At 48.6% G+C, this 27,024-nt stretch overlaps 1 protein-coding gene across 4 annotated transcripts in view; it reads left to right on the forward strand.

The window, feature by feature from the left end:
• The window catches only part of ZMAT4 (zinc finger matrin-type 4), a 575,021-nt gene that overhangs the window by 444,445 nt on the left and 103,552 nt on the right, over positions 1 to 27,024 (forward strand). For all 4 annotated transcript variants that reach the window (XM_073684978.1, XM_073684979.1, XM_073684980.1 and 1 more), the window contains one exon: positions 73 to 169. In XM_073684978.1, coding sequence (XP_073541079.1) covers positions 73 to 169 — 97 coding nt within the window. The remainder of the gene's footprint in view (positions 1 to 72; positions 170 to 27,024) is intronic.

The raw sequence follows: 27,024 nt of genomic DNA on the forward strand, positions 1-27,024 counted from the left end.
TTACGTCAGTTTTACACCTTCCTGGCTCAGGGTCTCTGTTCTCAGTCTTTCCATTTTCTTGTGTCTTCCCAGCATTGCGGAGCAGCTACTCCTGTAACACCTGCAACATGGTGCTAAACTCTGTGGAACAGTATCATGCACACCTGAAGGGAGCGCGGCACCAGAACAAGTAAGTGACAACCCCGTACTGTATATGCTGTCATATCCAGATAATGCGCTTCATGGGAGATTCAACAAAACTGGTGCAAAGGGGGAAATGAGAGGAAATCTTCATAGCAAATAATCATTGCTCAAAATGGTCATGGAGAAATGAGACAAGAATCAGAATCTACCCTGCAGGGCCGATATGAGGGGCTGGAGGCAACTGTTACACTGTCTCATCAGAAGAAGCACTCCTATCAATGTTTGTATTCTTTTAACATATTGCAGTCATAATATTGTATAGCACTGTGTTCTTACAATTGCTCATTTTGTCTTTCTACCCAGTTAATTCTTCTCTTTTCCATTAGGTCTGTGATATCAACGTGATTAAAAACTGACGAGCTGAATCCTTTTAAGCTTAGAGTAGAAACAGGTGGTCTCTTTTCCCTGCATGAGTCATCATTATGACTACAATCCTACATGCACTGTTTGTACAGAAGTATAAACTGGGAATTCTATAATCTGTGCAATGGTCATAGTGAAGGAATGGGCAGGAGGTGAGCTGTGACATCACCTTTTGTGAATGGTGGATCCTGTGTTATCTACTGTATATAGAGGTGTTATCAGTCATTGTACAGGAGGAGGAGGTGAGCTGTGACATCACCTATTGTGAATGGTGGATCCTGTGTTATCTACTGTATATAGAGGAGTTATCAGTCATTGTACAGGAGGAGGAGGTGAGCTGTGACATCACCTATTGTGAATGGTGGATCCTGTGTTATCTACTGTATATAGTGGTGTTATCAGTCATTGTACAGGAGGAGGAGGTGAGCTGTGACATCACCTATTGTGAATGGTGGATCCTGTGTTATCTACTGTATATAGAGGAGTTATCAGTCATTGTACAGGAGGAGGAGGTGAGCTGTGACATCACCTATTGTGAATGGTGGATCCTGTGTTACCTACTGTATATAGAGGTGTTATCCGTCATTGTACAGGAGGAGGTGAGCTGTGACATCACCTATTGTGAATGGTGGATCCTGTGTTACCTACTGTATATAGAGGTGCTATCAGTCACTGTATAGGAGGAGGAGGTGAGCTGTGACATTACCTATTGTGAATGGTGGATCCTGTGTTATTTACTGTATATAGATGTCATCAGTCATTGCACAGGAGGAGGAGGTGAGCTGTGACATCACATATTGTGAATGGTAATTTGTTTGGTAAGAGAAAGTTACACAGATGCTTCTGGATGGTCGATGTAGCCCAATGGTGGATTTTACCTCTGAGATTTTGGTCCTAAACAGAAGTATATCCTCGTTTCTAATTATTATGACATGTTGACTATTTGCAATTTGCTTATAGTGTTTAGAATATAAGACAAATATTCCCTATTCTGTAATGACCCTATTAATCGATTATCATTTTTCCCATCATAATGAACGAGAACCCTCAGCCTAAGCATAGAATTAAAACAAACCATAAAGATCTACAAAACCCAGCAAAGTATTAGGAAAACTCATAATCCAAATATAAAGTGTTCATCACAAAGCCTAATATAGCTCACCGTATAGAGTTTTATTTAAAGAGATAAAAACAATAATGGGATTTCTTATAACTTGATGTCGTCCTAAATACTAATCTACTTTCGCAAAAAGAGGCAGTAAACTCAGGAAATTACATTTGAACAGGTGCACGATATTCGTGAATGTGAAGGATCATCCTCATACGATCCCTTACCCTAGACGTTATTAATACAATGATGACTTATCAGTGATCTGATCATCTGATCAGTGGGATCTGACTGATGTGATCCCTGCTAATCTATAGGATTGGATAGTGTCTCTAGGGAAACGACATGACATGTCACCTGCTGTTGGTTCCGCTCGACTTTTCACTGGAAGCCACGTGGTTGGCCATTGACTTTAATGGGATGATATTAAAGGGAATCTGTCGATAGGATCAACCCTAAAGAGCCGTCTATATTGTCATGTAGGTCATAGGAAGCTGAATAAAATGATACCTTGATATCTGCGATCCGATGTCTTATTCCAGAGAAATCCACGTTTTTCTTAATATGTAAATGAGCTGTTAAGATCTATGGGTGGGACATAGATCTCCCCGAGAATCTGCCTCCAGAGCTGATTTTAAATGAAAGTGGGCGTTACCAGTGTGAGACATGTAATGACTGACCGTCTGCTCCCCTGATTTACATGCTCATATAGACGACTTAGGAGGGTTGATCCTACTGACAGATTCCCTTTAAAGGTATGTAAACTTTTGCAAAGTATTTCTTGTACTGCTCCAAATACATCTACAAAAAGTCTTAACTAAGAATCTACCGTTTTCTGTTTACAGCTCCTATGCTGACTTATGTGTCTCCATGGTAGCAGGTGGCAAAAAAATCATTTTTTAGTTTAATTCAGCCATTTTTTACTCCTTGTCTCCCTCTTTTTTGCTAGTAACCTAAGACAAAAGGTGAAGGACATAGAAGAGAACACCACTCCAGGATCAGACTACAGAATGTTTGTTTTGTAGTCTGTTACCATGGAGACATATTGATTGTTTTCAAAGTTGCTTCACCTGATATTTTAGATACATTGAAGCAGCTGCATTGGTTGGAAACACACTCTTAAAGGAGTTGTGTAGGTGCTCTACTGCTTGGCGTAGATAAACCCTAGTGTACATCGGGGGGACAGTTACAGAGGTAATTGTCCATTGTTCATGCACGGTCACTATTCCAGTTAATACGACCCATTACAAACTTGACAACAGTCCCGATTTGGTGGCAGATTCTTGGAATCTGGACCCAAAATGCGTTGGCAATTATGAGTTTATGCAAACAATTGGGGCATTTTGTGAGATACCCAGATGTCTGTGGCACTTTACCTGGGACGGGGTTTACTATATTAGTCTGTATGGTGCACTATCATTTTTGGGTGTTGCTTGGTCACTTCAACAAGTTCTGTTTCTCTACAAATCGGAAAACGTCTTTACAGCCCCTTTAAGACAAATATGTATAGAGAAAGCAGATATCTAGTAATTATCTTCCCAGTCTCCCCATATCTGACACCCTTGCTGCACACATTGACTTTCTGGTGTTAATAGGCCTCCGCACAGTTGGTTTCAGCATTAATAACACAATGTCCCAGATTTTACACAAAGGATAGGGTCTCTCCGGTGAATCTCTGCGCCCTTCCTCACACTTCTTCATTTTTATTTCACAGTGAAGTTAACACTTCTGCAAATCTAGGCCGATATATTCACAGGATTCATGGTCTACCCCACCACCGTAAATTATAATATTGCTGTGACGCTCTTCTCTGAACATTCCCTCTCGCATTATGCTACTCCACAAGTCTCAGTAGGTCCGAGATGAATAAATTATCCAGGAATGTCTCCCTTTCTAGAGGCTCAGTATAACTGGGCAGAAATAAAATGGCAATGGATCCAGTATTTCTTCCAGACCAACCACATTATTAGGCTTTGTTTCCATCTGAACGCATTTACAATACCATGTTTGTTCCATCAAACAACCAATCCAACCAATCTCAATAGTGTCCGACTTGTAATGACCTCCATTGGAGTTCCATCAGGAAGTTAAGTCTCACCTGGTGACCTGGATCCATGAAACCTCTGGTTCCGATGAGAAGGTCTTAAGCAGCACGGAAAGGTGGTGCTGGTACAGTAGCACGGATGAGTCGGTATTGCAGTGTTACTGTTACTGAAGGTGTAGCTGAGCTGGTGTAGTGAAGCTGGAGTGAGGTGCTAGAACTGAGACGTGAAACTGAAGTAGTGGAGACTTGGATACAGCAGATCTGAGCAATGGTACCGGAGTAGTGGAAGTTTGGCTATAGCAAAGCTGAGCAGCACAATGGAGACTTGGATGTAGCAAAGCTGAGCATCAGTGCTAGAGTAGTGGAAACTTGGGTATAGCAGAGCTGAGAAGTGATACTGATGTAGTGACACATGGATGTAGTAGAGCTGAGAAGGGGACTAGGAGTAGTGACACATGGATGTATCAGAGCTGAGCAACATACTATGAGTAGTGACACTTGGATGTATGAGAGCTGAGAAGTGTACTAGAAGTAGAGACACAGGGATGTATGAGAGCTGAGGAGTGAATTAGGAGTAGTGACACATGGATGTAGCAGAGCTGAGCTGTAGACTAAAACTAGTGACACATGGATGTAGCAGAGCTGAGCAGCAGACTAGGAGTAGTGATACATGGATGTAGCAAAGCTGAGCAGCAGACTAGGAGTAGTGAGACTTGAATGTAGCTGAGCTGAGCAGCAGACTAGGAGTAGTGAGACTTGAATGTAGCAGAGCTGAGCAGCAGACTAGGAGTAGTGAGACTTGAATATAGCAGAGCTGAGCAGCAGACTAGGAGTAGTGATGCATGGATGTAGCAGAGCTGAGCAGCAGACTAGGAGTAGTGAGACTTGAATATAGCAGAGCTGAGCAGCAGACTAGGAGTAGTGAGACTTGAATATAGCAGAGCTGAGCAGCAGACTAGGAGTAGTGATGCATGGATGTAGCAGAGCTGAGCAGCAGACTAGGAGTAGTGAGACTTGAATATAGCAGAGCTGAGCAACAGACTAGGAGTAGTGATGCATGGATGTAGCAGAGCTGAGCAGCAGACTAGGAGTAGTGAGACTTAAATATAACAGAGCTGAGCAGCAGACTAGGAGTAGTGATGCATGGATGTAGCAGAGCTGAGCAGCAGACTAGGAGTAGTGAGACTTGAATATAGCAGAGCTGAGCAACAGACTAGGAGTAGTGATGCATGGATGTAGCAGAGCTGAGCAGCAGACTAGGAGTAGTGAGACTTGAATATAGCAGAGCTGAGCAGCAGACTAGGAGTAGTGATGCATGGATGTAGCAGAGCTGAGCAGCAGACTAGGAGTAGTGAGACTTGAATATAGCAGAGCTGAGCAGCAGACTAGGATTAGTGATGCATGGATGTAGCAGAGCTGAGCAGCAGACTAGGAGTAGTGATGCATGGATGTAGCAGAGCTGAGCAGCAGACTAGGAGTATTGACACATGTAGCAAAGCTGATAAGCGGAGTACTGTAGTAGTGGAGATCCAGCAGGGATGCCATCTACTTAAATACTCATGCATCATCCCAACACCTGATACAGGTTTAAATGACCAGATGACATGACATGGTCAGGATGCCTCTGGCTCTATTTTATTGTATATTTTGATGTCAGTGACACAGAGAGCATTCCCTGCCAACACCCCCAGATCAGCATTTGTAGAACAGTTTAAAAAATGTCTGGTTGAGTGGCAAAAACAAGAGACCAGCAATATTGTCAACTTGCGCAGTAGCGGGTGAGTGGAGAGAGCCCATCAAGTCTTCAAACCAAAGTGCCCAATGGCCAAGTCACAGTCTAGGAGAAAACGGGACGTGCCACATATGTATGTATGAAAAATTCCCATTTAGTGAAAGACGTGGACCAGTGGTTTGGTATTAGAGAACCTCTTAAAGGGGTTGTTTCAGGACAAGCATCGGTGGCATGTTGATGACACCGTACTAGTGATCAAAGTTCCACTCTATCTGCTCTTCTCCGCCTTTTTCAAAGGCTTCATGATTGGGTCATGAGCAGCGGCACAGCATCACTGCGCAGGCGTGGGACCAGCGGCCGGACATGTAGAAATGCGCATGTGTGACACCCCAGGGGTCTGGTTGCCACAGTGATAGAGATATTATGTCTGAGAGCAGGTGGGAGGTCCTTTGGTCAGGGATCCTGTGCATGCCACACCTCCTGCCCAGTCTTGGGAGGGGAAGAACTTCCCCTGTATAAACCCGGGGCTGAGGCAGGGTGAGTCAGACAAGGAGAGTGGAGAAGAGAAGCAGCATAGGAAACAGCAGAGTTACAAGGAGTCAGGGGCTGGCAGCTGCAGAGCTCGCCCTGACTAAGAAGATTCTTTACCGGACCCGGAGTCCGAGGCTGTGGGGACTAAATCCTCCCCAGCAGCAGAATCCGTCGGGCAGGGGATTTCAGGTCCTCTGGCCCAGAAGCCTGAAGGCACGGTCACACGCGTGGGACCAGCACCGCCATCGTGGAGCGGAAGCCATTAGAAGGCCCCGAGTCACCGGCCATACGGGTGAGCACCACACGGTACACTCAGGGACGTGGGCTACTTACATCAGCTTCTAGCAAGGTAGCCAGAAGAGTACAGTCAGTTTGGGAGGCCTACAACTACGCCTGGCCAGGGGAGATCCCATCTGCTCAAAGACTGACCAGGCCCCGTTTGCTAGCAAGTACTCCGGGAGGGTCTGTCGTTGTTACCAGTAAAGACCCTGAACTACACCGTACCGTCTCTGAGTGGTTCCTGCTACCCCCATCATCCACGTCGGCTGCCCTGAGGCCATACCCCTCCCGTTGGGGGTTATACTATCACGCTGCACAATCCTACCACCGGCCTCAGCGGTCTGCCCTGCAGCAGCAGCTTCCTGGCTGCACTCAACGGGTGGCGTAGTCATCAACTATTTACTACTAATAGACTGCCGTCTAGTTTGACTCCCTGGGCACGGACCGGGTCACCGCCACGAGATTACAACCCTCCACGGATCCGGCTCCGGGTAAGCTCCCGCGTGCGCACCGCAGCGCGACACAGGCCCAGGGGCGCGTCAACTTTGGCGTAGTCGGCAGGATTTCGTGCCCGCAACCACCGGGTACTGCGTGCCTGAAAAGCAAAGACTGTTCAAACTTACCAGTGGTGAAGGTTTCCCGCCATCTGGCGCCATCTTCTACCTTCTTCCCGCCATCCGCGAAGTTTTCCCGCCATCCGGCGCCATCTTCGACCTTCTTCCCGCCATCCGTGGAGTTTTCCCGCCATTGGACGCCATCTTGAGGACGCCGCGCGGGAAGAAGAGGGGCGTGGACTCCGAAAGCGCGCGAGAACTGAAGCCCCGCCTCACGTCCGGACGTTGCGTAAGGTCCTGGAAGGAGCCCAGCAGACGCCGACGTCACAGGAGCGCGACGGAAGGTCCTCAACCCTGACGATCCACTGCGGAGCCGCGGCCTACGGAAGAGGATCATCGCAAGGTAGGCCACGGTCCACTAGGGGGGAGGAAGATGTCGGATACGGAGGAGAGCTTCACTGCCTCAACCCCCGCCAGCGCTACCGCTGCTGCAGTTATGCCCTTCACCATGCCCTATATCCCGGGAGCAGCTTGGCTACCCCAGTACTCAGGGGAGTCACATACCCTGCATGACTTTAGAGAAAAGCTGGATAGCCTCTTCCAGGTGTACCCCCTCACAGAAGAGCAAAAAGTGAGCATCCTGGTGGCCCAACTAACCGGGGCAGCCAAAAGGGAAGTAAAATCCTGGCCACCTGGGAGGAAGACTGTCGCAGGGATACTAACCCGGCTGAAGGACACCTTTGATACCCGCACCTCAGCCGAGATTAAGCTTAGATTCTACGGGTGCAAGCAGCGAGCGCATGAGAGTATAAGGGACTATGCACTAAACCTACAAGAGGCCCTGAGGGCCATAAAGCAGACCGACCCTGATGGGGTGGGAAACGAGGACAGGCTGTTGACTGAACAATTTATAGAGGGTTTATATTGCAATGCCCACCGAACCCAGTTGCGGGCAATGGCCTTACAGGATCCCCATCTGGACTTTGCACAGTTCAAGGACAGAGCCATCCGGGTGCTCCGAGAACCGGCACCAGGTGGCGTTGTGACCCACAGACGCCCCACTACCACTTACTACCAGGAGGCGGCGCCCTTGTCAGCAGGGCCTGTGGGAGCTGATGCGCAGGCTTTGGACAATGACCCGGCTCCAGACCTACACCATCAGGTCCAAGAGCTAGCTAAGAGCGTTGCTGCGCTAACCCGAACTGTGCAGTCTTTACAGGTTTCCACCCCAGGGAAGATCCAGCTGGCATCCGGACCGGAGGACATCCCGTGGCGTCGACCAAGGAGGACCCCACCGGCCAGAGGAAGACCCAGTGACCGATACAGTGAGGACGGACGACCCATCTGCCGCCGCTGCAATCAACCCGGACATATGGCAAGGTACTGTTCTTTAAACGGGCACAACCTGAGGTAGAGGGCCAACCCCCAGGAAAAAGATCACCAGGCCCATCGAACTGGCGCGACAGATATGTGGGAGGACGTCCAGTCTTGCCTGTGGTACTGGATGGCATTCCCATGAGTGCCCTACTGGACACCGGGTCACAGGTCACCACCATCCCGTACGTGCTCTTCAAGCAGTACTGGAATGACTCGGATATTACCCGCTACCCCGACGACGACTTGAGTATCATCGCCAGCAATGGTCAGCCCGTGCCACAGATCGGATTTAAAGAGGTGACCATCAAAATTGGTAGAGTCGAACTGGCCGCACAGGGACTGATCATTGTAGATATCGATAAACATGAGAGTCACCCAAAAATAACTCTAGGAACTAATGTAATTGAAAATTGTCTTGCAGAGGTGATTTTCCTTTTACAGCAGGTTGCCAAGAATGCCAGCTCCGGCGAGCAGCGGGTGCTCCAGAAAGAGATCCGGGCACTGATGCAACGGCAACAAGTGGAACTCTCCGGCGGTGAGATTGGTAGCGTAAGAATGTGTGACCCTTTTCCTATTGCCATGCCCCCAAAAAGTGAAATGATGATTTGGTGCCGGGCAGCTATTGGTCTGAGAGGTAGAGATTACCAGGCAATGGTAGAACCAGTTTACTCAGACAGTAGGCCCACCATTTTGACAGCACGGGGGGTGGTCAATGTACGCCATGGGAGGGTGCCCATTCGCATAATAAATATCGGGGAGAGGGAAGTGTACCTGCCCCGGTATGCCACGCTAGCCAAATTATATACCACTAATCAAAGTTCTATACAATCTGTGGAACCCTTGCCTCCATCTCACCCGGAGGAAGGTAACAGCTCTAAGAAAGACATGGAGGACTGGTGTCAGCAACTACATTTGGGTACTGACTCCACTCCCTCACATCAGAAACAAGGAGTCTATCGGGTGGTTCAAGAGTATGAGAGAGTGTTTAGTAAACACCCGTTAGACTTCGGGTGAGTCAAGGGGGTAGAACATCGCATCCCCACGGGAGATCATCCTCCCATAAAAGAGAGGTATCGACCCGTACCCCCTGCACATTACCAACACGCCAAGGGGATGCTTAGAGATATGAAGGAGGCTGGGGTAATCCGGGATAGTTGTAGCCCCTGGGCAGCCCCATTAGTTTTAGTCAAAAAGAAAGACAACACCATGAGGATGTGTGTAGATTACCGGAAAATCAACCGTATCACACACAAGGATGCGTACCCCTTACCAAGGATAGAGGAGTCATTGGCTGCTTTAAGATCTGCTAACTTCTTCTCTACCTTGGATCTCACTAGCGGGTACTGGCAGGTTCCTGTAGCAGAGGCGGACCGGGAGAAGACCGCATTCACCACCCCGATGGGACTTAGCGAGTTCACCTGCATGCCGTTCGGACTCTGCAACGCACCAGGAACCTTCCAACGCCTAATGGAGTGTTGTCTGGGCCACAGAAACTTCGAGACGGTCCTGTTGTACCTGGACGATGTCATCGTATATTCCAAGACGTATGAGGACCACCTGAAACACCTGGCGGAAGTGTTCGAGGCTCTGGCGAGTTACGGCCTAAAGGTGAAACCCTCCAAGTGTCACCTCCTGAAACCAAAGGTGCAGTACCTGGGACACGTGGTGAGCGCTGACGGAGTGGCTCCCGACCCCGATAAGATCACCGCAATTAAGGGATGGCCAAGCCCCTCCAGCGTAAAAGAAGTGCGGCAGTTCCTCGGGTTGGTAGGCTACTACCGAAGGTTTATTCCCGGTTTCACCAAAAAGGCAGCACCTATGCAGGACCTCCTGATAGGCCAGTCCCGGAAGGCCAAGAACCAGAAGCCGCCCTTCAAATGGGAAGAGCTGGAAGAAGAGTCCTTCCGCCAGCTGAAGATGGCCCTCACGGGGGACGAAATCCTGGCGTACCCGGATTATAGCCAGCCCTTTATCCTCTACACCGACGCCAGTAACATCGGGCTAGGAGCCGTACTGTCCCAGATCCAGCAGGGGAAGGAACGAGTAATCGCCTACGCCAGCCGAAAACTGCGACCCACCGAAAGGAACCCCGAGAATTACAGCTCATTTAAGTTAGAGTTCCTGGCCGTAGTATGGGCAATCACTGAGCGCTTTAAGCATTACCTCGCTTCTTCCCGGTTCACCGTGTACACGGATAACAACCCGCTGACACACCTGGACACGGCAAGACTCGGTGCCCTGGAGCAGAGGTGGATGGCCCGTCTGTCCAACTACGAGTTCACAATTAAATACCGGGCAGGACGCTCCAATACCAACGCGGACGCCCTGTCCAGGATGCCCAACCTGCCGGACGGAGGAGAAGATCCGGAGGGACTGGAAGAAGTTGAACTCCCTGCGTTCCACCGTCATGGGACTATTCAGTATTCCCACCGGGTAAGGAGTAAGCAGGCTGCTACGTTGAACCCCTTACCCCACTACAACTGGGCGGAAACGCAAGACAGCGACCCTGCCGTCCGACTGGTGAAGGAGATGCTGACTCGGCCGGAGGCTCGCCTTGAACCAGACGCTCCGGAGGAAGCCAAACAACTATGGGCAGAGAAGAGTCGACTGTTCCTTTACAAAGGGAAGTTGTGCCGCAGAATGGTTAACTCCCGGACGCATGAATTACTCTGGCAAGTAGTGGTGCCACGAAGAGACGCAGCCATGGTGATGGAGGCATACCACGACGGAGCTGGACACTTTGGGTGGAAAAAGCTGGAGTTCCTGCTGCGCGAGCGGTTCCACTGGGTAGGCATGAGGGGAACCATCGAGAAGTGGTGCAGAGATTGTGGCCCGTGCAACCTGAGAAGGAAGGACCGAGCCAGCCAGAAGACTCCCCTGCAGTCCATCGTCACCCGGCAACCGTTGGAACTGGTAGCCTTGGATCATGTAAAACTGACCCCAAGCAGAAGTGGCTACGTCTACGCGTTAACCATCGTGGATCATTACTCCCGGTTCTTGGTTGTCGTCCCCGTCAAGGACTTAACGGCTCAAACAGCAGCTAGAGCCTTCCAGCAGCACTTCTGCCTTCCACACGGGTACCCGGACCAAGTGCTGACGGACCAGGGACCTGCCTTTGAAGCGGAGGTCTTTCAGGAATTCTGCAATCTGTATGGCTGCCGGAAGATAAGGACGACACCCTACCATCCGCAGACTAATGGACTTTGTGAAAAAATGAACCAGGTGGTAATGGATCTTCTAAAAACGTTGCCCCTGGAAGAACGCAGTCTGTGGCCTGAAAAGTTGCCCGATCTGGTGGACCTATACAACCACATCCCGGTAGGTTCCACCAACTGTACCCAATGAGGGCAAGACCTGGTAAGTTACCTGTTGACCTGGAAATGGGAGTCCTGACCCCCGAGGACACTTCACCAGAAACAGACTGGGACACAGAGAGGCAGCAGCAGTACCGGAGAGTACAGGAGAGCGTGGAGCGAAGTCTCTGTCAGGCTAGGGAAAGACAAGAGAAAACTTACAACCAGTATGCTCCCGCTGTTCCCCTGGTACCCGGAGAGCAGGTCTTGAAGAGGAAGAGACGGCTCCACAAGTTGGACGACCAGTGGGAGAAGGACCTGTACACCATACTGCCCTCAAGCCACGAGAACCCGAAGGTCTGTACCATCAGTAAAGACGGAGGGGAAACCACAGCCATTGTATCCCGGGACCACCTGAAGAAGTGTCCCGAACAACTGAGGAACCCTGAAGAGGAACAAGAAGACCATCGACCCGTGGAAGAAAGGGAAGATATGGTTAGTACCGTGCTCGGGGACTTCCCTCAGTCTTGGACTCAAGTCAATGGTGCAGTTGTGGTACCCGTACTCACCTTCCTCCAACCATCATCCCAAGAACCTACGGAGCAACGGGTAGAGCTGGAAGAACAGCCGGTCCAGGAGGCAGAAGACTCCACACAAGCAGAACAGGAGAATCAACCCTCTGCTTATAGTGAGCCTGCCGTACCCCTAGTGAGACAAAGAGCCGGTAGACAGCTGCCCAGTTTACCCTTGACAGCTCCTACACCCTGTAGTTCAGGGCCAGACAGTCAGCTCCGTAGGTCCACTCGGGCCACTAGAGGCCAGTTACCCGCACGCTGGAGAATTTAAAGTGTATAAATTGTTTTATCTATGTTTTTCTGTGTCTTGTTGCTTGTGTATAATTTTGTGTTTCTAGTTATTTTTAGGAAACCTTGGTGGATTTACCGGGAATCCTTGTATATAGTTGGAGCGTAACCCAGGATGGACTAGAGACTGTTAAGGACTCGGGGTAGGACAGACCCCTACCTGGTTACGTCTCCCTGTGTTGGTGAAATGGACACCTTTGCTTTTCTTCAAAGACTGCATCCGGTTGCGGACACGCCGTAACCATCTTATGTGTTTTTCTTATAGTATTGTTATTGTTATACTTTGTTATGTTTTTCTAAATGTGTTTAGTCCCGGAGTACTAAATTTCACTAGGGGGGAATGTGACACCCCAGGGGTCTGGTTGCCACAGTGATAGAGATATTATGTCTGAGAGCAGGTGGGAGGTCCTTTGGTCAGGGATCCTGTGCATGCCACACCTCCTGCCCAGTCTTGGGAGGGGAAGAACTTCCCCTGTATAAACCCGGGGCTGAGGCAGGGTGAGTCAGACAAGGAGAGTGGAGAAGAGAAGCAGCATAGGAAACAGCAGAGTTACAAGGAGTCAGGGGCTGGCAGCTACAGAGCTCACCCTGACTAAGAAGATTCTTTACCGGACCCGGAGTCCGAGGCTGTGGGGACTAAATCCTCCCCAGCAGCAGAATCCGTCGGGCAGGGGATTTCAGGTCCTCTGGCCCAGAAGCCTGAAGGCACGGTCACACGCGTGGGACCAGCACCGCCATCGTGGAGCGGAAGCCATTAGAAGGCCCCGAGTCACCGGCCATACGGGTGAGCACCACACGGTACACTCAGGGACGTGGGCTACTTACATCAGCTTCTAGCAAGGTAGCCAGAAGAGTACAGTCAGTTTGGGAGGCCTACAACTACGCCTGGCCAGGGGAGATCCCATCTGCTCAAAGACTGACCAGGCCCCGTTTGCTAGCAAGTACTCCGGGAGGGTCTGTCGTTGTTACCAGTAAAGACCCTGAACTACACCGTACCGTCTCTGAGTGGTTCCTGCTACCCCCATCATCCACGTCGGCTGCCCTGAGGCCATACCCCTCCCGTTGGGGGTTATACTATCACGCTGCACAATCCTACCACCGGCCTCAGCGGTCTGCCCTGCAGCAGCAGCTTCCTGGCTGCACTCAACGGGTGGCGTAGTCATCAACTATTTACTACTAATAGACTGCCGTCTAGTTTGACTCCCTGGGCACGGACCGGGTCACCGCCACGAGATTACAACCCTCCACGGATCCGGCTCCGGGTAAGCTCCCGCGTGCGCACCGCAGCGCGACACAGGCCCAGGGGCGCGTCACATGCGCCCCACAATAATAGCGCATGCTGGGAGCAATATTCAAATACATGGGAGGAGTGACTGAATAGCAGGATCACACCCCTATGAGTGAAAATGAGCAGGTAGGACAAAGTGTATATAATGTAATAAAATTATTATAATACCACCGATTTTAATGAAAAAAGCTTGTTAGTGATGCACATTGCACATTGTATCACTAACAAAGCAATGGGGGCAGTGTAGATAGTAGATAGGACGTGACAGGTTCCCTTTAAAGCCAGAGATGTCAAATTCAAATACACAGAGGCCAAAGTTCAAAGCTTGGACAAAGTCGCCGACCAACCTTGATATTTATTAAAAAATATGTCTACAATTGAGGAAGTTTTTCTTTATCAAATATAACGATTCATTTAAAAATGATAGTGGAATATTATAATATGTTATGTAAAAGCAGTAAAAAGCACATGAACCAATGGCCTAATTTAAATATGTAATTTAACACAGGATAAAAATCCTTGAATGAAACAGATAATAATTAGTGTTGAGCGAGCACTAAAATGCTCGGGTGCTCGAAGCTCGGGCCGAGCTCGCCGTGATACTCGGGTGCTCGACCCAAGCAACGAGCTCAATTTTAGTCTATGGGAGACCCGAGCATTTTTGCGGCGGCACCCCCGGCAGTCTGTAGAAAGCTTAAAAAGTGCCCAAAACGATAGTGACAGTGCTCAAAAGACATGGGGGCAGCATGGGGATCGCCCCAGGAAGCATTTCTGACCCCCAGGTCACTGCTGTCAACAACGTGGTCAGAGGTATTAAGCCACTTTTACAGGCTCACAATAAAACGTTCAAAAACGAAAGTGAAACTTTTTTCCTGTGAAATATGTTAAGGAACTTCCTTTCCAGGGTAAAGACTTGTGTATAAGTTAAAATAAATGACCAAAAACAAAAATACTCCTCCACACCTTCGGCTATGTTCACAAGTAGCATTTTTTATGCGTTTTTGCACTTTTGTATTGCTTTCAACTATGACAAATGCATTCACCGTGAAATGTCATTTTAACATTTTACAACCTTATCTGGCCATGTGCTGTGTGACACATACATAAAGTGCTGAAAAGACAAGGGAACAGCATGGGGAAGACCCCTGGAAGCATCTCTGACTCCCAGGTCACTGTCTAAAAGTGTGCCCATCATAAGTGATCCTTACCGCATCAGAAGATGCAGACTTGCAACTATCCCCATGCAAGTTCTAGTCCCAGGGCAGTGTTCAATTGTACCTCCCCCATTCCTTGCAATACAAGCGCAAGTATGCAGCCTGCCACCCACCCACCCCCAGGCTGCAATACCATACTGCTTGCTTGCTTGAACTTGAAATTGGGCCTTTTAGGCATTTGGAGGCGGAATCTGGCCACCACATCATGGCTGTGTTGGCGGCCTGGAATCCATACTCAGTCCCCAGCCGCCCGGCGGCCGGGTGTCCATACTCGGTCCCCAGCCGCCCCGTGGCCGGGTGTCCACACACGGTCCCCAGCCGCCTGGGGGCAGCCGGGTGTCCATAAACGGTCCCCAGCCGCCCCTATTTCTCCTTGGAACATCCCCCCACACACTTTTCTTAGCCCGGCCTGCTTTAGGCAGCATTGGACGAGCCCACCAGAGAACTAGACTCCTCCAGTGAGCCCTGACTTCTCCATCGGTGGAGTTGAGAGTGCCAAGGTGAGGAGCATGATGATGATGACAGAAGTTAGCATCTGCTATGTTTTCTTTTAATGCAAGTGTAAGTGTGCAGCCTGCCACCCACCCACCCCCAGACTGCAATTCTATACTGCTAGCTTGCACTTGAAATGGGGCCTTTTAGTTTGGAGGAGGCCGAAGCTGGCCACTACCTCATGGCTGCTTCGGCAGCGAGGTATCCATACTCAGTCCCCAGCCGCACATATTTGTCCTGGTGTGCCTTATACATAAGATTAAGCGCGTATACCAAAACATTACCTGTGCCCTCCCCAGTGCATTTAGTGGGAAGGAGAGCCTATTCCGCTGTAGTGTGTGCATGCCAAACCCCTGTTCATGGTACATGCGAAGATGCCTCCCACCTTGCACCTGTCGTTGCAGACTTGCAACTATCCCCATTCAAGTCCTTGTCCCAGGGCAGTGTTTAATTGTACCTCTCCCATTCCTTGCAATGCAAGCGCAAGTATGCAGCCTGCCACCCACCCACCCCCAGGCTGCAATACCATACTGCTTGCTTGCTTGCACTTTAAATTGGGCCTTTTAGGCATGTGGAGGCGGAATCTGGCCACCACGCCATGGCTGTGTCGGCGGCCTGGTATCCATACTCAGTCCCCAGCCGCCTGGTGGCCGGGTGTCCCCGCTTGCTCCCCAGCCTCCAGGGGGTGGCCGGGTGTCCATACTCGGTCCCCAGCCACCCCTATTTGTCCCGGTAACCTTTCCCACACTTTTCTTAGCCTGGCCTGCTTTAGGGCAGCATTGGCCGAGCCCACCGGACTATCAGACTCCTCCGGTGGGCCCTGGCTTCTTCATCAGGGGAGTTGAGAGTGCCAAGGTGAGGAGCATGATGAGGATGATAGAAGTTAGCAACTGCTTTGTTTTGTTGTAATGCAAGCGCATGTATGTAGTAGCGACTAGGCCTGAGGTGGTCAGCGTTTTGGCGCATATCCTACCTCCTCCGAGGATTGCTGGATGTTTTCCTGCTACTATCCAAGTTCTATGACTCCCGTTAAAACAAAGCTTCAGGTGATAAATGATGGATGAGGTAGTGGCAAAGGAGAAAGAGCAGGAGGAACAGGGACCATTCACATCAATATCAGGCCAGTCAACCAGATATGTCTTGTAGGATATGTTTCTGTAACAAAAGGAGCGGTTCGGCTACACAGTTATAGGGCATACAGTGAGTGCAATGCCTACCAAAAATTTCGAGCCACTCCAATGCCCCTTGGAAATGACATGGAGGTCAGAGTGCGTTAACTAAACCTTTTTTTTCCATTTATAGCAACTGGGTCTCCCGTGCACTGTTGGCCTAAGCAGTGAATGGAAGGCTTTCCAAAAATTATGAGGAACTGCAATGCCCCTTACAAGAGCCATGTGTGGCACCCCAGGGGTCTGGTCACCACAGTAATAGAGATATTACGTCGGAGAGCAAGTGGGAGGTTTCCTGGTCAGGATCCCTTAAACATGCAACATCCTCCTGCCCCAATCCTGGGAGGGGAGAATTCTGCCCTTATAAACTGGATCTGGGGCGGGGTTGAGTGAGTCAGAGAACAGTCAGAGTCAGAGTGAGAGCAAGGGAAAGTAACAGCAAGGAGCTCTGTAGGAGCTAGGAGCTAAAGACCAGGGGCTGGAAGCTGAGCAGAGCTCGCCCTGGCAGAAGACAATAGGAACCGGACACAGGAGTCCGAAGCTGTGAGGACTTATATATCCAGCAGCAGAAACCAGCCGGCAGGGGATTTCAGGTCCTCTGGCCATAGAAGCCCGGAGGCTCAGTCACAAGCAAGGGACCAGCACCTCCGTCGTGGAGCGGAGGCTAACAGAAGGCCCCAAGTCACCAGCCATACGGGTGAGCACTACACGGTACACTCGGGGACGTGGGCTACTTCTACCCGCTTACAGCAAGGTAGCCAGGAAGAGTGCAGACAGACGGGGAGGCCTACAACTCCACCTGGCCAGGGGAACTCCTGCTTGCTCACAGACTGACCAGGCCTCTTATGCTAGCCAGTACTCCCGGGAGGGTCTACCTTATAATCATCAGTAAAGACCCTGAACTGCACTGCAAAGACTCTGAGTCATTCCTGCTGCGCTCGTGCACCATCACCCCCATCATCCACACTCACTGCCCTGAGGCTATATTCCTCCCGAGGGGAGTTATCCCATTCTATGCTGCGCACACAACACCAGCCTCAGCGGTCTGCCTCGCAGCGGTGGTACTCCCTGACCGCAATCCACGGGTGGCGCAGTCGGACAATTAACCTCAAAGCCTAAGAAAGACTGCCACTGGTTTGACCAGCCTGAGCCACGGGACCGGGTCACCGCCACGGAGCCTACAGACCCCAGAGACCCGGCACCGGGTATCCCACACACGTGTACACACGGCCCAGGGGGCGCGTCACATGCAGTACAGCATATTACAAACATAAGTCCCATTATTGGGGAGTGGGTGTCCCATGGTATTTGCTTATGCTTTCCAAGCAAAAGCTGCCAAAAATTAGGACGGAGCAACTTGCAATGCCCCTTACAAGAGCCATGCAGTACAGCATATTACAAACATAAGTCCCATTATTGGGGAGTGGGTCTCCCATAGTATTTGCTTATGCTTTCCAAGCAAAAGCTGCCAAAAATTAGGACGGAGCAACTTGCAATGCCCCTTACAAGAGCCATGCAGTACAGCATATTACAAACATAAGTCCCATTATTGGGGAGTGGGTGTCCCATAGTATTTGCTTATGCTTTCCCAGCAAAAGCTGCCAAAAATTAGGACGGAGCAACTTGCAATGCCCCTTACAAGAGCCATGCAGTACAGCATATTACAAACATAAGTCCCATTATTGGGGAGTGGGTGTCCCATAGTATTTGCTTATGCTTTCCAAGCAAAAGCTGCCAAAAATTAGGACGGAGCAACTTGCAATTCCCCTTACAAGAGCCATGCAGTACAGCATATTGCAAACATAAGTCCCATTATTGGGGAGTGGGTGTCCCATAGTATTTGCTTATGCTTTCCCAGCAAAAGCTGCCAAAAATTAGGACGGAGCAACTTGCAATGCCCCTTACAAGAGCCATGCAGTACAGCATATTACAAACATAAGTCCCATTATTGGGGAGTGGGTGTCCCATAGTATTTGCTTATGCTTTCCCAGCAAAAGCTGCCAAAAATTAGGACGGAGCAACTTGCAATGCCCCTTACAAGAGCCATGCAGTACAGCATATTACAAACATAAGTCCCATTATTGGGGAGTGGGTGTCCCATAGTATTTGCTTATGCTTTCCCAGCAAAAGCTGCCAAAAATTAGGACGGAGCAACTTGCAATGCCCCTTACAAGAGCCATGCAGTACAGCATATTACAAACATAAGTCCCATTATTGGGGAGTGGGTGTCCCATAGTATTTGCTTATGCTTTCCCAGCAAAAGCTGCCAAAAATTAGGACGGAGCAACTTGCAATTCCCCTTACAAGAGCCATGCAGTACAGCATATTGCAAACATAAGTCCCATTATTGGGGAGTGGGTGTCCCATAGTATTTGCTTATGCCTTGCAAGCAAAAGCTGCCAAAAATAAGGATGGAGGAACTTGCAATGCTGGCACCCTGGTGGTATAGTGGTGGTGGAGGCTGAGGATAAGGAGAAGAAGATTAAACAGCCGAAACGAGGAAGTGTATACCCATGTGTGGGTGTGAAGCGGTGCATGTGAATACACCTCCCGAAATAACACAGTGGATTTGACTTTATGTTACTCTGCTGTCATTTGGTGGTGATGAGAAGTCTGGCCCAATCCAGCCCTTGTTCATTTTGATAAGGGTCAGCTTGTCAGCATTGTCAGTTGACAGGCGAGTGCGCTTATCAGTTATAATTCCCCCAGCGGCACTAAAAACACGCTCCGATAACACGCTAGCGGCAGGGCAGGCCAGGACCTCCAAGGCGTACAGAGCAAGTTCATTCCAAGTGTCCAGCTTGGATACCCAATAATTAAAAGGCACAGAGGAATCACGGAGGACGCTGGTACGATCGGCAAGGTACTCCCTCACCATCTTTTGAAACTTTCCACTCCTTGTGAGAGTACCCCGCGCCTCAGGGCCTGTAAGCTGGGCGGGTGTCAGAAAACTGTCCCAGAACGTTGACAGTGTTCCCCTGCCTCTGCTGGATTGGAGTTGCATCTCTCTCGCCTGTACGCCTTGGTTGGGCAACGAACTGTGACCTCTGCCGCTAGCGTGTTCAGATGGGAATTTTTTTAAGAGTTCTGCAGCAAGGGCCTTCTGGTATTGCCCCATTTTTGTAGACCTCTCCACCTCAGGAATAAGAGAGTGAAAGTTCTCCTTGTAGCGGGGGTCTACAAGTGTCACCAACCAGTAATGACTGTCACCCAACATTTTGACAACGCGAGGGTCACGGTTAAGGCAGCGTAACATAAAGTCAGCCATGCGTGCCAGACTGGTAACGGGCAAGATTTCCGTGTCCTCACCAAGATGACGACTGACCATGCTCTCCTCCTCCTCCTCCTCTTCCTCCTCCCCCCTGTCCTCAGGCCACCTACGCTGAACCGACGGTATGACACTTGTACAGGTACTACCGTCTACAACGCATGATAGCAGCTCCTGTTCTTCCTCCTCCTCCTCCTCCTCCTCCTCTCCCTCATTATCCCCCAATGCATGTTGGGATGAGATGAGGCTGGGCTGTGTGTAATCACCCGCTACGGCTTCTTGATCCATCTCATCATACTCTGGCTGCAATGGCTCCTCTTTAATTCTCTGCAGAGAGCGTTGCAAAAGACAGACAAGTGGGATGCTGACACTAATGATGGCGTCATCGCCACTCACCATCTTGGTGGCCTCCTCAAAGTTTGTCAGGATGGTACATATGTCAGACATCCAGGTCCACTCCTGAGGTCTTATGTGTGGAGTCTGACCTGAATATCGACGGCCTTGTTGCAGCTGGTACTCCACAACTGCTCTCTTCTGCTCACAAATCCTTTGCAACATGTGGAGGGTAGAGTTCCAACGTGTGGGGACATCACACACCAGTCGGTGTGCCGGAAGCTGCAAACGCTGCTGCAACACAGCAAGGGCGGCGTAAGCTGTAACCGTCTTGCGAAAATGCGCTGACTGGCGGCGTACTTTCACGAGCAGATCTGGCAACTCGGGGTACGATTTAAGAAACCGCTGAACCACGAGGTTAAGCACATGAGCCAGGCATGGTACGTGTGTGATCTCACCTCGCCTCAGAGCCGCCACCAGGTTACGGTCATTGTCACACACGACCATGCCGGGATGTAGGTTCAGCGTTCTCAGCCACAGATCTGCCTGCTCTTTCACAGCTGTCCACAATTCACAAGCAGTGTGAGGTTTATCACCTAAGCTTATGAGTTTCAGCACAGCCTGTTGCCGCTTGGCGGAGGCAGTACTGCAATGCTTCCAGCTTGTAACTGATGTAATATCTGAGATGGAGGCTGAACATGAGGAGGAGGAGGAGGATGCGCAGGAGCTGTACACTGTGGGGGCAACTCTGACTGACATAGGGCCCGCAATCCTCGGTGTGGGGAGGATGTGTTCCGTCCCAAGGTCCGACTGGGTCCCGGCTTCCACTATGTTTACCCAGTGCGCCGTCAGAGAGATGTACCGTCCCTGGCCACAAGCACTTGTCCACGTGTCCGTTGTCAGGTGGACTCTCCCAGTAACTGCGTTGTTGAGGGCACGGCAGATGCTTTGGGACATGTGCTTGTGTAGTGCGGGGATGGCACACCGGGCAAAATAGTGTCGGCTGGGGACCGAGTACCGAGGGACGGCCACCGCCATAAGATTGCGGAAGGATTCCGTCTCCACCAGCCTAAAAGGCAGCATTTCCAACGCAAGCAGTCGTGAAATGTGCGAATTTAGGACTGTGGCCTGTGGGGCGTTAGCTGCGAATTTCCGCTTTCGTTCAAAGGTCTGGGATATGGACAATTGAACGCTGCGGTGGGACGTGGACGTGGACGTTGATGCTGTTTCTTGAGAAACTGCCTTAACAAGTGAAGACTGAGAGGAGGGGGCATCTTTACATGCAGTATGGACAGGGGATTGCCTTGCACACACAACAGGGGGTTCTATTGCACGCACAACAGTGGAAGAAGCAGTGGTGACACCCGCTGACACTGGTCGTGGACCCTGGGTTTCGCCCCACAAAGTCGGGTGCTTTGCTGCCATGTGCCTGATCATGCTGGTGGTGGTCAGGCTGGTAGTTTTGTCACCCCTGCTGATGCTGGCATGGCAGGTGGAACATATGGCCTTTTTGGGGTTATCAGCAGAGTCTTTAAAAAAATTCCAGACTCTGGAAGACCTACCTCTTGTACTGGCAACGTCCCTCGTGTTGGTGTTACGGGGAACGGTTGCCTGCCTTCTGTCTGCGGCCACCACACTGCTTCTTCCTGCCTGTTGGGGTACTCTGCCTCCCTCCCCCTGTGTGCTGCTGGCCTCAGTCTGCATGTCCTCCTTCCACTTTGGGTCAGTTACTAGATCATCCACCACCTCCTCCTCTTCCACTTGCGCACCACGATCCTCCTCCTCACTTCTTGGCAATTGTGTCTCGTCATCGTCCACCTCTTGTGACAGATTGCCAACGTCGACTTCCTGTGGCCGTGGCTGTTCAAATATTTGGGCATCGCAACATGGGATCTCCTCTTCCACCACTTCAAGCGTATCAGGCGAGGGGCCCAAATATGGAAATGGACCAGTGAACAGCTCTTCAGAGTCCAAGTGTGGGATCACTTGCTGTCTGACGACACTCGGCATGGTGGGAGGAAGGAGAATCAGGGTGAGGAGGAGTATGCGGTCGAGACTCACGGCTACTAAGAGTTGACCGTGTGAAAGACAGACCGGAGGTGGTGGTGCCCAGGTAACTGGAAGTATTATCTGCTATCCAATTAATAACCTGTTCACACTGATCAGTTCTCAATACTGGTGTTGTTCTGTGCTTCCCTAGTAATTCGGTCAAGAAGTGGGAGCGAGAAGATGTGGCTGTTGGTTGTGGCACATTTTCACCTAGGCCACGGCCCCGTCCTCTGCACGAACCATCACCAGAACGTCCACTTCCACGTCCCTTGCCACGCGCCTTGCCCATTGTAAATGAAGTAAAATAGCTTACACTTACACTATCAATGGAAAAAGGGTAATAAAGAGTAGATTAGAACCGTGGAAGAGGAAAACCACAGTTATTGTTTACTGGGGTATACCACACTTTTTTAAATAGAGAAATTGGCGGGTGAACAGTGAGCGACACACTCAAACTGCTTTTTTTTTAGATACCAAAGGCCCAAAACTGGATAGTACAGCGATTTGACCCGTGGAACTGCGAAACCACACTGGGATGTCGGGCCTACACAAGACTATTTTCAACAGATATATTTTTGTGTCACAACAGTCAGGAGACACTACTGTTTTTCTTTACGGAAAAAACTACCAAAACCTGAATAATAGAGATTTTTTACCGTGGGATGGCAAAACCACAGTTATTGTATACTGGGGTATACCACACTTTTTTAAATAGAGATATTTGCGGCTGAACAGTGAGCGACACACTCAGACTGCTTTTTTTTTTAGATACCAAAGGCCCAAAGCTGGATAGTACAGCGATTTGACCCGTGGAACTGCGAAACCACACTGGGATGTCGGGCCTACACAAGACTATTTTCAACAGATATATTTTTGTGTCACAACAGTCAGGAGACACTACTGTTTTTCTTTACGGAAAAAACTACCAAAACCTGAATAATAGAGATTTTTTACCGTGGGATGGCAAAACCACAGTTATTGTTTACTGGGGTATACCACACTTTTTAAATAGAGATATTTGCGGCTGAACAGTGAGCGACACACTCAAACTGCTTTTTTTTTTAGATACCAAAGGCCCAAAACTGGATAGTACAGCGATTTGACCCGTGGAACTGCGAAACCACACTGGGATGTCGGGCCTACACAAGACTATTTTCAACAGATATATTTTTGTGTCACAACAGTCAGGAGACTCTACTGTTTTTCTTTACGGAAAAAACTACCAAAACCTGAATAATAGAGATTTTTTACCATGGGATGGCAAAACCACAATTATTGTTTACTGGGGTATACCACACTTTTTTAAATAGAGATATTTGCGGCTGAACAGTGAGCGACACACTCAAACTGCTTTTTTTTTAGATACTAAAGGCCCAAAACTGGATAGTACAGCGATTTGACCCGTGGAACTGCGAAACCACACTGGGATGTCGGGCCTACACAAGACTATTTTCAACAGATATATTTTTGTGTCACAACAGTCAGGAGACACTACTGTTTTTCTTTACGGAAAAAACTACCAAAAGCTGAATAATAGAGATTTTTTACCGTGGGATGGCAAAACCACAGTTATTGTTTACTGGGGTATACCACACTTTTTTAAATAGAGATATTTGCGGCTGAACAGTGAGCGACACACTCAAACTGCTTTTTTTTTTAGATACCAAAGGCCCAAAACTGGATAGTACAGCGATTTGACCCGTCGAACTGCGAAACCACACTGGGATGTCGGGCCTACACAAGACTATTTTCAACAGATATATTTTTGTGTCACAACAGTCAGGAGACATTACTGTTTTTCTTTACGGAAAAAACTACCAAAACCTGAATAATAGTAATTTTTTACCGTGGGATGGCAAAACCACAGTTATTGTTTACTGGGGTATACCACACTTTTTTAAATAGAGATATTTGCGGCTGAACAGTGAGCGACACACTCAAACTGCTTTTTTTTTAGATACCAAAGGCCCAAAACTGGATAGTACAGCAATTTGACCCGTGGAACTGCGAAACCACACTGGGATGTCGGGCCTACACAAGACTATTTTCAACAGATATATTTTTGTGTCACAACAGTCAGGAGACACTACTGTTTTTCTTTACGGAAAAAACTACCAAAACCTGAATAATAGAGATTTTTTACCGTGGGATGGCAAAACCACAGTTATTGTTTACTGGGGTATACCACACTTTTTTAAATAGAGATATCTGCGGCTGAACAATGAGCGACACACTCAAACTGCTTTTTTTTTAGATACCAAAGGCCCAAAACTGGATAGTACAGCGATTTGACCCGTGGAACTGCGAAACCACACTGGGATGTCGGGCCTACACAAGACTATTTTCAACAGATATATTTTTGTGTCACAACAGTCAGGAGACACTACTGTTTTTCTTTACGGAAAAAACTACCAAAAGCTGAATAATAGAGATTTTTTACCGTGGGATGTCAAAACCACAGTTATTGTTTACTGGGGTATACCACACTTTTTAAATAGAGATATTTGCGGCTGAACAGTGAGCGACACACTCAAACTGCTTTTTTTTTAGATACCAAAGGCCCAAAACTGGATAGTACAGCGATTTGACCCGTGGAACTGCGAAACCACACTGGGATGTCGGGCCTACACAAGACTATTTTCAACAGATATATTTTTGTGTCACAACAGTCAGGAGACTCTACTGTTTTTCTTTACGGAAAAAACTACCAAAACCTGAATAATAGAGATTTTTTACCATGGGATGGCAAAACCACAATTATTGTTTACTGGGGCATACCACACTTTTTTAAATAGAGATATTTGCGGCTGAACAGTGAGCGACACACTCAAACTGCTTTTTTTTTAGATACTAAAGGCCCAAAACTGGATAGTACAGCGATTTGACCCGTGGAACTGCGAAACCACACTGGGATGTCGGGCCTACACAAGACTATTTTCAACAGATATATTTTTGTGTTACAACAGTCAGGAGACACTACTGTTTTTCTTTACGGAAAAAACTACCAAAAGCTGAATAATAGAGATTTTTTACCGTGGGATGGCAAAACCACAGTTATTGTTTACTGGGGTATACCACACTTTTTTAAATAGAGATATTTGCGGCTGAACAGTGAGCGACACACTCAAACTGCTTTTTTTTTTAGATACCAAAGGCCCAAAACTGGATAGTACAGCGATTTGACCCGTCGAACTGCGAAACCACACTGGGATGTCGGGCCTACACAAGACTATTTTCAACAGATATATTTTTGTGTCACAACAGTCAGGAGACATTACTGTTTTTCTTTACGGAAAAAACTACCAAAACCTGAATAATAGTAATTTTTTACCGTGGGATGGCAAAACCACAGTTATTGTTTACTGGGGTATACCACACTTTTTTAAATAGAGATATTTGCGGCTGAACAGTGATCGACACACTCAAACTGCTTTTTTTTTAGATACCAAAGGCCCAAAACTGGATAGTACAGCCCTTTGACCCATGGAACTGCGAAACCACACTGGGATGTCGGGCGTACACAAGACTATTTTCAACAGATATATTTTTGTGTCACAACAGTCAGGAGACACTACTGTTTTTCTTTTCGGAAAAAACTACCAAAACCTGAATAATAGAGATTTTTTACCGTGGGATGGCAAAACCACAGTTATTGTTTACTGGGGTATACCACACTTTTTTAAATAGAGATATTTGCGGCTGAACAGTGAGCGACACACTCAGACTGCTTTTTTTTTAGATACCAAAGGCCCAAAACTGGATAGTACAGCGATTTGACCCGTGGAACTGCGAAACCACACTGGGATGTCGGGCCTACACAAGACTATTTTCAACAGATATATTTTTGTGTCACAACAGTCAGGAGACACTACTGTTTTTCTTTACGGAAAAAACTACCAAAACCTGAATAATAGAGATTTTTTACCGTGGGATAGCAAAACCACAGTTATTGTTTACTGGGGTATACCACACTTTTTTAAATAGAGATATTTGTGGCTGAACAGTGAGCGACACACTCAAACTGCTTTTTTTTTAGATACCAAAGGCCCAAAACTGGATAGTACAGCGATTTGACTCGTCAAACTGCGAAACCACACTGGGATGTCGGGCCTACACAAGACTATTTTCAACAGATATATTTTTGTGTCACAACAGTCAGGAGACACTACTGTTTTTCTTTACGGAAAAAACTACCACAACCTGAATAATAGAGATTTTTTACCGTGGGATGGCAAAACCACAGTTATTGTTTACTGGGGTATACCACACTTTTTTAAATAGAGATATTTGCGGCTGAACAGTGAGCGACACACTCAAACTGTTTTTTTTTTTAGATACAAATGGCCCAAAATGGATAATACAGAGGTTTGAACCGTGGAAGTGCAAAACTACACTTCTGTTTCTCTAGCCTACACCAGACTATTTTCAACAGTTATATTTGTGTCTGAAAAATCAGAGACACGCTTTTTTTTTGGGGGGGGGGGGGGGACACACCAAAAGGTTAATAAGACGGGTATTTGTACAGTGTGAAGGAGGAAAAAAGAAGGAGGATTTAGATGAAAAAAAAAGGATTTTTCTTGGCCCCTGACACCTGGTGCTAAGTCCAGCAATTTCAGCAACAGGAGCACAGAGGACTGTAAGCAGCGTTTGCTGGTATAACCACTGTGTCTCCTATACAGCCTGCCTGCCTGGTATCTGGGATGGATATTAGTCCTGAAAGGGACTGTTTGTTTGTTCTGGCAGCCTTTACAGACCCTACACTAACTATTTCGCAGTTTATATCTCTCCCTAAATCAGCAGCGCTGTCCCTACACTGTCTAATCCGGAGCGACTGTGTCCAAGATGGCGGCGCCCCGTTTTAAATACTCGAGGTGATGCTGTGCG

This window comes from Phyllobates terribilis, unplaced genomic scaffold (assembly GCF_046119375.1).
Source record: "Phyllobates terribilis strain yellow unplaced genomic scaffold, ASM4611937v1 Scaffold_5__5_contigs__length_657084704, whole genome shotgun sequence".
Taxonomy (NCBI): Eukaryota; Metazoa; Chordata; class Amphibia; order Anura; family Dendrobatidae; genus Phyllobates; species Phyllobates terribilis.